The sequence below is a fragment of the Hemiscyllium ocellatum genome, chromosome 10 (assembly GCF_020745735.1).
Source record: "Hemiscyllium ocellatum isolate sHemOce1 chromosome 10, sHemOce1.pat.X.cur, whole genome shotgun sequence".
NCBI lineage: Eukaryota > Metazoa > Chordata > Chondrichthyes > Orectolobiformes > Hemiscylliidae > Hemiscyllium > Hemiscyllium ocellatum.
The window spans coordinates 107,121,219-107,134,016 of NC_083410.1; the positions used below are offsets into that span (position 1 = coordinate 107,121,219).

The 12,798-nt window shown below is 50.2% G+C and overlaps 1 protein-coding gene across 4 annotated transcripts in view; it reads left to right on the top strand.

The window, feature by feature from the left end:
• LOC132819891 (BTB/POZ domain-containing protein 3) overlaps nt 1-10,943 on the top strand; it is a 66,043-nt gene extending 55,100 nt beyond the window's left edge. For 3 of the 4 annotated variants that reach the window (XM_060831842.1, XM_060831845.1, XM_060831841.1), the window contains one exon: nt 731-2,521. In XM_060831842.1, the coding sequence (XP_060687825.1) occupies nt 731-1,763 (1,033 nt within the window). In that variant the 3' untranslated portion in view covers nt 1,764-2,521. Of the gene's footprint in view, nt 1-730; nt 2,522-10,272 lie in introns of those variants that run through there. The other variant, XM_060831843.1, reaches the window with a different exon arrangement.
• The last annotated feature ends 1,855 nt before the right edge of the window (nt 10,944-12,798 follow it).

Sequence of the window (12,798 nt, forward strand, 5' to 3'; positions counted from 1 at the left end):
GGGGCAGATATCCCTCAACAGGGGGGCGACCTCTTCCCAACAGAACAAGCCACCCTGGCACAGGCTGGAAGGTGATTTTGGGGAAGATTAGTAGCTCAGGTTGAGGTTCTGGTTGTAAGATTCCTCACTGAGCTGAAAGGTCTGTTCTCAGATGTTTCGTCACCATACTAGGTAACATCGTCAGTGAGCCTCCGGTGAAGGGCTGGTGTTCTGTTCCCCTTTCTATGTATGTGTCTTGGTCTCTTAAGGTGGGTGATAGCATTTCTGGTTCTTTTTCTCAGAGATTGGTAAATGGGATCCAAATCGATGTGTTTATTGATGGAGTTCTGGTCTGAATGCCAGGAATTCCCACGTGTGTCTCTGTTTAGCCTGTCCTAGGCTGGATGTGTTGTCCCAGTCGAAGTGGTGTCCTTCTTCATCTGTATGTAAGGATACTAGTGAGAGTTGGTCATGTCTTTTGGTGGCTAGTTGGTGTTCACGTGTCTTGGTGGCTAGTTTCCTGCCTGTCTGTCTGATGTAATGTTTGTTGCAGACTTGCAGGGTATTTTTCTAAGGCTCTCTGATGTTACTGAGCATGGTGACGAAACATCTCGGAACAAACCTACCAGCTCGGTGAGGAAACTTACAACCTGGACAGAGTGGAATGGTCCCTTTACCCCTTTCCCAGATCCACTGGGGAGCAAGCAGGGATTCACTTTGCAATTGCTCATGGCTCTGGTTCTCCCTGCAGGTACATCTACTGCGATGAGATTGAGTTGGCGGCAGACACCGTCCTGGCCACCCTGTACGCGGCGAAGAAATACATCGTGCCCCACCTGGCCCGGGCCTGCGTCAACTTCCTGGAGACCAGCCTGAGCGCTAAGAACGCCTGCGTGCTGCTGTCCCAGAGCTGCCTGTTCGAGGAGCCCGAACTGACCCAGAGGTGCTGGGAGGTCATCGACGCCCAGGCGGAGCTGGCCCTGAAGTCCGAGGGCTTCTGCGACATCGACTACCAGACCCTGCAGAGCATCCTGAACCGAGAGACCCTCAACGCCAAGGAGATTGTCCTGTTCGAGGCTGTGCTGAACTGGGCCGAGGTGGAGTGCCAGCGGCGGGAGCTCTCCGCCAACATCGAGAACAAGCGCAAGGTGCTGGGGAAGGCGCTCTACCAGATCCGCATCCCCGCCATGTCCCTGGACGATTTTGCCAACGGTGCCGCCCAGTCCGGCGTGCTGACCCTCCACGAGACCAATGACATCTTCCTCTGGTACACGGCGGCCAAGAAGCCTGACCTGGAGTTTGTCTCCAGGCCCCGAAAGGGCCTGGCCCCTCAGCGCTGCCACCGTTTCCAGTCCTGCGCCTACCGCAGCAACCAGTGGCGTTACCGGGGGCGCTGCGACAGCATCCAGTTTGCGGTGGACCGGCGGGTGTTTGTGGCAGGCTTCGGCCTGTACGGTTCGAGCTGTGGGGCGGCGGAGTACAGCGTCACCCTGGAACTGAAGAGGCAGGGTGTCCTGCTGGGCCAGAACTTCACCAAGTTCTACTCGGACGGCTCCAGCCACACCTTCCCGGTGTGGTTCGATCACCCCGTGCAAATTGAGCCTGACACCTTCTACACGGCCAGCGTGGTCCTGGACGGCAACGAGCTCAGCTACTTTGGGCAGGAGGGCCTGACCGAGGTGCAGTGCGGCAAAGTCTCCTTCCAGTTCCAGTGCTCCTCCGACAGTACCAACGGCACTGGGGTGCAGGGGGGGCAGCTGCCGGAGCTGATATTCTATGCCTGAGCCTCTCGGGCGGGCTGCCTGTCTCACCCCTCCTCCTGTCCGTATGGTGGGCCCTAGAGGCCAACAGGAACGCAAGGAAACAGCCCCTTTTCAGCCGGTCACCTGCAGGATGTGCAGTTGAATTCTAGTTCCCACCAGCCCTCCCCTCCACTCCCCCTACGCCCCCCCCCCAAATTACCAGTGACAGACAAGGGATTTATTTTGCCCTCACGTGTAAAAACCCCAGAGATATGTCCTTGAACGACCCAAGGGGTTAGGGGTAGATGAAATGCTACTGAGGCTAAATTGAAACAATGAGCTAATATCGTTGACCAACATAATCACAAGATATATCCCAGTACGTATGGATTACCTCACTGTCGGGGCACCATTATTGGTATCCCTGGGCAAGATTAGCTCAGAGCAGGGAGGAGGGTTGCGGTTCGGGGCATATTTTCCAATCGACCCATTCAGGGATCTTATTAGACATCTGCTGGAGCAGGTGGAACTTGAACCCCTCCCACCCCTAGCTCAGAGGTAAAGGGATACTACCACTGTGCTGCATGAGCCCCTTGTGGTTGGGCCTGGGGAGGGTTATGCACGTGTTGGGTGTCGGCCATCTTGCTGCCCTCGCCAGGCGAGAGGGTTCAACCCACCATCCACCAATCAGCTCACTGAGAGCTGAGCCGGCAACATCCCAGCCTATCCCAGGCCTCGGAGTAATCCCCTCCCAGCAGACTCTGGCCAATTGGCCACCCTGCACCTTCTGGGTCCTAAAGCCTGCCACTGGAGGCCTACTCTTTTCGGATCCAGTTGGGGTGGTGGGGAAGGGCTGGGGTTTTCCCGCGGGTTTGTTGCTGGGGGTGGGATTGGGGTGGGGATGGGTTCAAAGGGGCGAAGACAGGAGTGGGACTGTCAAAGGGCACACACTTACCACCCTCTTCCATGTCTCTGTCTGCCCCCCCCCCCCCAGACTGGGACAAAGTGGGGGCCTCCATCCCAACATACAGGCTGTCTCTCCTTGTTGCCGGGAACTCGGGTGACTGGGGAGGTGGTGAGTTGTCGTCAAGATTAGATTGGTGCTGGAGATGCTCAGTAGGTCAGGCAGAATCTGAGGAGCAGGACAATCCACGTTTCAGGCAGGAGCCCTTCATTCCTGCTGTGTTTTTCCAGCACCACTCTAACCTTGGCTCGAATCTCCAGCAACGGCAGTCCTCACTTTCACCTAGGGGGTGAGTCATAGTCTGGGGTGGGGGTGTGTTGCAGTCTGGGGTGGGGGTGTGTTGCGGTCTGGGGAGGGGGGTGTGTTGCGGTCTGGGGAGGGGGGTGTGTTGCGGTCTGGGGAGGGGGTGTGTTGCGGTCTGGGGAGGGGGGTGTGTTGTGGTCTGGGGAGGGAGAGAGTTGTGATCTGGGGAGGGGGTGTGTTGCGGTCTGGGGACGGAGGGAGTTGTGATCTGGGGAGGGGGTGTGTTGCGGTCTGGGGAGGGGGGTGTGTTGCGGTCTGGGGAGGGGTGTGTTGCGGTCTGGGGAGGGAGAGAGTTGTGATCTGGGGAGGGGGTGTGTTGCGGTCTGGGGAGGGGGTGTGTTGCGGTCTGGGGACGGAGGGAGTTGCGATCTGGGGAGGGAGTGTGTTGCGGTCTGGGGAGAGGGTGTGTTGCGGTCTGGGGAGGGGGTGTGTTGCGATCTGGGGTGGGGGTGTGTTGCGATCTGGGGAGTGGGTGTGTTGCAGTCTGGGGAGGGGGTGTGTTGCGGTCTGGGGAGAGGGTGTGTTGCGGTCTGGGGAGGGGGTGTGTTGCGGTCTGGGGAGGGGGTGTGTTGCGATCTGGGGACGGAGGGAGTTGCGATCTGGGGAGGGAGTGTGTTGCGGTCTGGGGAGGGGGTGTGTTGCGATCTGGGGAGGGAGGGAGTTGCGATCTGGGGAGGGAGGGAGTTGCGATCTGGGGAGGGGGTGTGTTGCGGTCTGGGGAGAGGGTGTGTTGCGGTCTGGGGAGGGGGTGTGTTGCGATCTGGGGAGTGGGTGTGTTGCAGTCTGGGGAGGGGGTGTGTTGCGGTCTGGGGAGAGGGTGTGTTGCGGTCTGGGGAGGGGGTGTGTTGCGGTCTGGGGAGGGGGTGTGTTGCGATCTGGGGACGGAGGGAGTTGCGATCTGGGGAGGGAGTGTGTTGCGGTCTGGGGAGGGGGTGTGTTGCGATCTGGGGAGGGAGGGAGTTGCGATCTGGGGAGGGAGGGAGTTGCGATCTGGGGAGGGGGTGTGTTGCGGTCTGGGGAGAGGGTGTGTTGCGGTCTGGGGAGGGGGTGTGTTGCGATCTGGGGTGGGGGTGTGTTGCGATCTGGGGAGGGAGTGTGTTGCGGTCTGGGGAGGGGGTGTGTTGCGATCTGGGGAGGGAGGGAGTTGCGATCTGGGGAGGGAGGGAGTTGCGATCTGGGGAGGGGGTGTGTTGCGGTCTGGGGAGAGGGTGTGTTGCGGTCTGGGGAGGGGGTGTGTTGCGATCTGGGGAGGGAGGGAGTTGCGATCTGGGGAGGGAGGGAGTTGCGGTCTGGGGAGGGGGTGTGTTGCGATCTGGGGTGGGGGTGTGTTGCGATCTGGGGTGGGGGTGTGTTGCGATCTGGGGAGGGGGTGTGTTGCAGTCTGGGGAGGGGGTGTGTTGCGGTCTCGGGAGGGAGGGAGTTGCGATCTGGGGAGGGGGTGTTTTGTGGTCTGGGGAGGGGGTGTGTTGCGGTCTGGGGGGGGAGGGTGTTGCGATCTGGGGGGGGGGGGGGGGGGGCGGTGTGTTGCGATCTGGGGAGAGGGTGAGTTGCGGTCTTTCTGTGGTTGTTTTCAGTGAAACACAGAAATCCCCAGAACTTTCATTGGCGAGGTGGCAAGAAGGGGGAGAAAAACTTTTCTTTGGGTCCAGACTGTCCAGTTATTTCCCTATCCCATTAAACACAGAGACATTTTCCCTTCTTTTCTAGCTGGTGGGAAAGCTAGCGAGAAGATCTTTCCAGAGCCAACATGCTCAACTATTTTCCCACCTTCCCATCTCAAGCGAAGGGGAAATTTGTACCCAATATTTATTCTCTCCTCCTTTCTGCACCCTTCAGTCCCATATCCCGGCATAGAGGGCGCAGCCATCAATTCTTCCACATTGTACACAGCAAATGTATTGAATCTAAAATGGCGTCTACTGAGCTTCCCTGCAGAACAGGCTGTTTGCAAAAACAGAGTCAATTCAGTCATTGCTATTGTCTCGGTATCGATAGACAGAAATGCACGCTGACGATGGGAGGACTAAGCAGGACAAACTAGCACCTGCAGGAAGCCAGAGAGAACATGCTCTCGGTTTGTCTGTGCTACAGTTCGGCCTTGACTCGTTAGGCTGCACCTTGTCTACTTCCTAAGGCACAAGGGCTGTGGGGTTCGTGGAGAGAGTGAGCAGTGCAGCTGCTGGAGAGTCAGAGTTGCAAAGGGTGGCGCTGGAAAAGCACAGCGGGTCAGGCAGCACCCGAGGAGCAGGAGAGTCGACGTTTCAGGCCGTCGTCAGGCCCCACTCCCCAATCTCGATGCACAAAGCCTCTGCTGCCCGCCGCCTCCCGGCCCCACATTCCCGAAGCCCTGAGGTGTGGCACTAGACGTGATGTCTTTTGGATAAGAATTGTGTGAATGTGAAATAAAAATGCCAGGGTATTCTCTTGAAGCAAGAGCAGATGGGAGTCATTGTAGGCCAACACTCACCCTTCAATCCCCATCTCTACATGGAATCATACAGCACGGAAATAGATCCTTCAGTCCAACCTGTCCGTAATCCCAAACTATATGAGTCCCACCTGCCCGCGCTTGGCCCATATCCCTCCAAACCTTTCCTATTCCAGTCCTTATCCAAGCATCTCTCAAACATGGTGACTATACCCAACATCCACCATTATTCTGGAAGTTCATTCCACACACAAACCTCTCTCTGTGAAAAACAAAAGTTGCCCATTGTGTTTTTCAAAGCTTTCTCCTCTCACCTTAAAAATATGCCCTCGAGTTTTGAAGTCCTCTCTTCCCCCACCCCAGGGAAAAGACACCTGCCTTTCACCTTATCTCTACCTCTCATTTTTTTTATAAACCACTATAAGGTCACCTCTCAGCCTCCTACGTTCCAGTGAAAACAGACCCAGCCTATCCAGCCTCTTTTTCTAACTCAAACCCTCCATTCCCAGCAACATCGTGCTTCGTGCTCTCATGAGAGTGAAGAAGGATGAGAGGTGACTTGAGAGAGGTGTATAAAGATGATGAGAGGCATAGACAGAGTGGATAGCCAGAGACATTTTCCCATGGCGGAAATGACTATCGCGAGGGGGCGTAATGTTCAGGTGATTGGAGGAAGGTTTAGGGGAGATGTCGGAGGTAGGTTCTTTAGACAGAGAGTGGTAGGTGTGTGGAATGCACTGTTCGCAGTGGTAGAGTCAGAGACATTAGGGACCATTAAGCGACACTTGGATAGGCACATGGATGATAGTAAAATGAAGGGTTTGATCCTAGAGTAGGATAAAAGGTTGGCACAACATCGAGGGCCGAAGGGCCTGTACTGTTCTATTTTCTAAATCTCATCTGAACCATCCCCAGTTTAATAATGTCCTTCCTTTAACAGGGCAACCAGAACTGGGCAGTTTGGCTGCTGTCCAATGAGTCAGGACTAAAGCAACAGATTAGCCAGTCACTGTCACTTGGCAGCATTACGTTCAGTCACAGGTTTTCATCGGTGGTAAAGCTTGAGGTGGGAGGGGAGCGAAAGCTATGCAAAGCCTGGTTAGGCTACACTCAGAGCCACGTGGGAGTCCGTTCTGAGTGCCAACCCTCAGAAACTATATTGGTGTTGGAAAGAGTGGCAGCGAAGGGAAGGATAGCTGGCACTGAAAGGGTGAAGTTAGGGAGACCAACTACACAAACCATGACTCGAGAAGGTTGAGAGGTGTTGTGTGCAAAGTTCTCACAATATTGAAGCCAACCGTTACCATGGACAGGTGGAAACTGGTTTAGGGAGTTGAAGAGGGCAGAGACTAAATGTTAGGATTTTCAGGAGTGACATGGGAACCTCATGATGTTACAAGGAATGGTGGACATTTGACCTGTCCTCTGCTTTTTCCTGTGCTGTCAGTTCCTTATGAATCTGGAATCGTTTGATTTTCTGTTAACCAAAGATCTTTTTCGGAATCAGTTGCAAAGGCAGTGATGTGGATTTAGGGAATGGGTGAGCTATTTAAGCAGCATGGTGGCTCAGTGGTTAGCACTGCCATCTCACAGCACCAGGAACGCGGGTTTGACTCCATCCTTGAGCGACTGTGTGGAGTTTGCACATACTCCCCGTGTCTGAGTGAGTTTCCTCCGGGTGCTCCGGTTTCCTCCCACAATCCAAAGATGTGCAGGTCAGGGTGGATTGGCCTTGGGAAATGCAGGGTTGCAGGGATAGGGTGGGGCAGTGGGTCTGGGAAGGATGTTCTTCCAAGGCCCGGTATGGGCCGAATGGCCTGCTTCCACGCTGTAGGTGTTCTATGACAGAAGAGGTTCAAAAGGGTCTGAATGACCTCCTCCAGTTTCTATCTCTGGGAAATACAAAGGATGGGGAAGCAGTGATGGAGGAGGAAGACTTTTCCTCTCGTTCCTCCCCAAAACAGATTCTGATTGCTGTCCACCAAGCAATGCGAATTTGGGTCTCTCTCTCTCTGCATTGTTTTATCCGCCTTTAGACCTGCCAAAACCAGACGAAAGCAAAGGAGACAATTTATCTCCGAGCCACCATGTTTGTTCTGATGGCATGTAGTTAACATTTTGGCAATATTGTTATTTTCTTTCGAAAGTGCGGTTTAGGGAAAAGAAAGATCAGTTTTCAGGGATTGTGTTTTGAGTGACGGTAAATGCATCTTGTCTCCAGAACAGCTTGGCTAATCAGAATTCGTCCTTCTTGAGCTTTATTAGATTGTGTGGGAGGCTGAGAAGGCAGCAGCAATCAGTGGAGGCCTGATGAACTGTAGAAGACTGTAATCATCTTCCGAAAGAGTCCTTCGCACAAAACAAGTGAACCTTGTAAATAGCAGCTTGCTTTGGCCATTGCTTATGCAGGCTGATAATTAAGAGTTTTCAAGGTTGATCTCTCTTTTTTGTTATTTTCTACCCACTTGTAACTCGTCTCTGTTGACATGGCAACACAGATCAGCAGCGAAGGAAACACAAGGAAGAGAACTCGTCAGTTCCGCTCATCAGAGAGAGAGAGACAGACAGAGAGAAGTGATGAATCAAGATGAGCAAGTTAAGTTGTGCTGTCAAATGTAGAAGTAGGCCATTCAGCCCATCAAATCTCCTTCGTCATTCAGAGAGATCATGGTTGAGCTGCTAACCCTCAACTCCAGTTCCCTGCCTTTTCCCCATAGCCCTTGGTTCTGAAGAAGGGTCACAACCCAAAATGTTAACTCTGATTTCTCTCCACGGGTGCTGCCAGACCTGCTGAGTCTCTGTCAGCCTTGAGTAATGCCCCAGCCTGGACAGCCCTCAGTAATAGAGTTCCACAGATTGACTCCTCTGTGAGAGAAGAAAGTCCTCCCCTTCTCTGTCTCAAATGTGTGACCCTTTGCTCTGAGACTGTTAATTCAAGTCCCCTAAGAATCTTGTATGTTTTATTAAGTGCTAGGTTCACCTGACGATTAATCTCTCTCCCATGTCTTTCCCCATCACCCATTCTCCTTCCTTTGTGCAGTTGCCTTTCAAGAATTGCTGATTCTACCCTGTTCTCAATCAGATCATGGCAACTCAAGGCTGGAAAAGTACAAAGCGCGGGATTCAGCTGCATTGCTAACTGAACTCTCATCCAGAACCTCTCTGAGGCTTTAAACTAGTCGAGCCCTTGCCACAGATTGATGTTCATGTCCTGTATCCTTTATGGGCCAGGTGCTGGCAGGTGGGACTAGTTTGGGTTGGGATATCTGGTCGGCATGGACGGGTTGGACCGAAGGGTCTGTTTCCGTGCTGTACATCTCTATGACTCTATAAATCCCGTCGCTAAATGATTAGCTCCCTCTCAAGCAAGTGCAATATGGTGCACATTCAAAGGGCATTGCTTGTCACTGGCCACTCGGATGGTTCCCTTCTTCCTGGTGGTGGAATAGAAATAAAGATTTACACACATGTTGTTCTTCACTGTGTCCCACACCCGCACACAGGCGACACGGGTGCTGGGGAAAAATAAGCACTACCATTGTTAGGTGAAAAAAACAATTGAGCGACCGTTCACACAGACTGTTTAGTTGCTGTTAGAAAGGGGGTTGCTGTGGTGTCACAGCTGGTTTTATTGGTTTGCTAACCGAAATGCTGGATAAAATTTACGTTTTTATTTTGCAAATGCTGAAACCTCCTATTTTGGAGCTCAAAAGAGGGGAGGACTGTGGTTGGAAAAATATTTTAAATCTCTGCGGCTACTTGATGGAGAGTGATCCATTTGAATTGTGCTGTGGAGGAGCTGGTGTTGGAAAGTTTAAAAATCACACATCAGGTTATAGTCCAACAGGTTTATTTGGAAGCACTAGCTTTCGGAGCGCTGCTACTTCACCAGGTAACTAATGAGAGGCAGTCTGAAAGCTAGTACTTTCAAATAAAGGTGGGTGTGTCATTTGAATAGTTTTTTTTGCTTCAAATAAACTACATGGGTAATGAGGAGAGGTGGAGGAATGCAGAGTGTACCCTCAGGCACTACTGTCAGCTAATGAGCTGACAACAGACAGAACCTCATACAGAAGTTGCTGGAAAAGCTCAGCGGGCCTGGCCGAATCTGTGGAGAGAAACCAGAGTTAACGTTTCAGATTGAGTGACCCTTCCTCAGAACTGGACCTGAAACGTTAACTCTGATTTCTCTGCAGAGGTGCTTCCAGACCTGCTAAGCTTTTGCAGCAATTTCTGCTTTATGTTTCTGATTTACAGCATCCACAGTTCTTTTGATTTTTTTTAATTTAAGAATCAGAATCTGTTCAAAATGGGTGTCTGTGAACAAGCAGAATTTGGGATCAAAACTCCAGCAGCAACTCCCAGTAGCAACGGGATTATGTCTCCAATAAAACGCAGTGAGTGCAGGGGGTGAGTTAGTCAGTACAAACACCTCACATAAAGTTGATAGTATGCCCCTCAACTGCAGTTGACAGGAAAATGGCCAAACCATCTTCATTCTGGTCAACGCCAAATGGTGATGCCTCAATTATTTTAATAGAGACCTTGGCTTTAGCCAGGAATCATAATTACATGGCATCTCACCCTCTGAACATGCCTGAGTCAGGTTCATGTTTAAACTGGATATCTTATCTAAATGACTCCATGTTCCAGGGAGTTTCAGTTTGAAAGACCAAAACTGATATGAACTTCTAATACATTTTGTAGATTAAACTGCCAACTTCACACAGCCCCTTGTCATCGGTGGTTTGATAGCTTTGCAGTAAGTGATACAAATTGCTTGTAGGGGAGATATTTTTTTTTCCTTGTCAAACTTGCTGATTATTGCAGCTCTGCGTTTTGGTTTTGATTTGCAGATTGTCACAAAGTTGTATATTGCCGGCTGACTACACCTCAATACACTTCCTTCAGGATTACAGAGTTTGCAGCTGATGCAGAACAAAATTTTCTAATTTAAAGGCGAGTTGATTAAGAGGACAAAAAGAATTTCACTCCATTCCACAGTTTTTTTAATGAACGCCACCATTTGTTACTGACTTGTATCTTGCTACTGTTGAAATGATGAAGCGACAAATCTTTAGCTGTGCATCAGTCTGACACGCTTATGTTTTTGAATCTTTACATATCAATAACTTTCCCAAAGTACGTATTTGGCACTGACTATTGAGATTGTGCTTGGTGACCGCAATTAACTTTTGTGAAAAGAAGATCAAGTACCTCAAGTTTATAAAGTTACAGACAGTCCCTGGATTACGAACAAGCTCTGTGTACTTTTGTTAAGTGGATTTGTACACAAGTCCAAACACAATGCAGTACCGTACAAAACATCCTTTTGTAAGGACAGCCAAATGTTCGCAGGTCGAATCCTTAACATTAATAGAGAAAGGGATCATGTCCATAACTCTGAGCATTCGTAATTTGGGGATTACCTGTATTGTGCTGAAGTGAAGCAATTTAAATGATGTTTGACAGATGAATGTGTATATTAAAACTTGAAAAGAAACATTAATAAAAGAAAGCTGGTTCTTTGATGCCTAAGAAGTGATTTTACTTTTGCTGTGTTTTTAAAAACACTTTTTGCTTTCTTGATATTGTCAAAGCAAAAGACACACAATGAGTGTAGAGGGGTGTGGGGAGTGGGCTATCCTAGTCAAGACTAGAGTGGTACTGGAAAAGCACAACAGGCCAGGCAGCATCTGAGGGCCAGGAAAAATCAATGTTTCGGGTAAAAGCCCTTCCTGATGATTTTTCCTGCTCCTCGGATGCTGCCTGGTCTGCTGTGCTTTTCCAGCACCACTCTAACCTTGACTCTAATCTCCAGCATCTGCAGTAGTCACTTCTGCCTAATGGTCTATCCTAGCCTACTAAAGGAAAAGGTGCTAAAGTACAAGCTTTGTGCCCTAAAATAAGTTGATTTGGGCTCCTTGTGTCCACCGTCGGCTACCATTGAGAAATTAAATCAACAGTGGGTGGGATAGACCTTTGGACTGCTGCTGCTGCGTCCATGTGAATTTTATCAGGATACAGGTCTGCTCCTGTATACTTGGTGACATTCTTGGCCCAGTTTCCAACAGTTATTTTTAATGAGTTATCAACTGGTCCCCCTCCTGTGTCCTTCCTTCTGATTTCTCCTTTTTTGGTGTTAAGAATTCACCACGTGCTTCAAGAGACAGACCCTGTCACACATAACCCAGTTTGAGCAAACATGAATGATTCCAGTCAGATTGACTCTTAGATAGTTTCGCTTCCGAAACACCTTCAATAAAGTGCCCCGTAGAAAACCATTGATAACCATTCGGCCCTTATGGATTGTGAGAATGAGACATTGTTGGCTCAGTAATTGGCTATAATTTAGGAAGCAGAGGGTCCTCGTTGATGGGAAGGGATTTTAGGCAGGAATAAAGATTGGAAAGAGTCATTCTTGAGCCTGGTCTGCCATGGAACCAGATTATGACTGATCCACCTCAATGCACGATTCCCATCTGATACATTTAATATGTAGAAATCTATCAATCTCTGCCTTGAATACACTCAAGTACTGAGCCTGCACTGCTCTCTGGGATAGAGAAGGATTCTGGTGGTGCATTCTATCAGGGTCAGAGATGAGGGTAACAGACCCTTGGGTCCAACCACTCCATGCCGACCATAATCCCAAACCAAGCCAGTCCCACCTGCCTGTGCTTGGTCCATATCTCTCCAAACCTTCCTTATTCATGTACGAACCCAAATGTTTTTTAAACATTGCAACTGCACCCGCATCTACCACTTTCTCTCGATGTTCGATCCACACATGAACCACACTCTGTGTAATAAAAAAGTTGCCCCTCATGTCTTTTTTAAATCTTTCTCCTCCCACCTTAAATGTATGCCTCTTAGTCTTAAAATTTCCCCATACTAGGGAACAGAGAACTCCCATTGATCCTATCCATGCCCCTCATAAACCTCCATAAGGTCACCCCCTAACTTCCTATGCTCCCGTGAAAAAAAGTCCCAGCTTCTCCCTATAACACAAACCTTCCTTACCCAGCAGCGTTCCTGTAAATCTTTTCTGAATCTGTCCAGCTTAATAACATCCTTCCTACAACTGGATGACCAGACTGGATACTATATTCCAGAAGGGGCCTCACCAACGTCCTGTACAATCTCAGCATGATGTCCCAACTCCTTGCTCAGTCCTATGAAGGCAAGCATACTAAATTCCTTGAAACCACCCTGTTGACATGTGACACAAATTTCAAAGAGTTATGTACCTGAACCTCTCGATCTCACAGTTCTACAACATTACACCAGGCCCCACCTTTAGTTGTACAGGCCCTGACCTTGTTTGATTTACCAACATACAATGCCTCACATTTATGCAAATTAAACTCCATCTGTTCCCA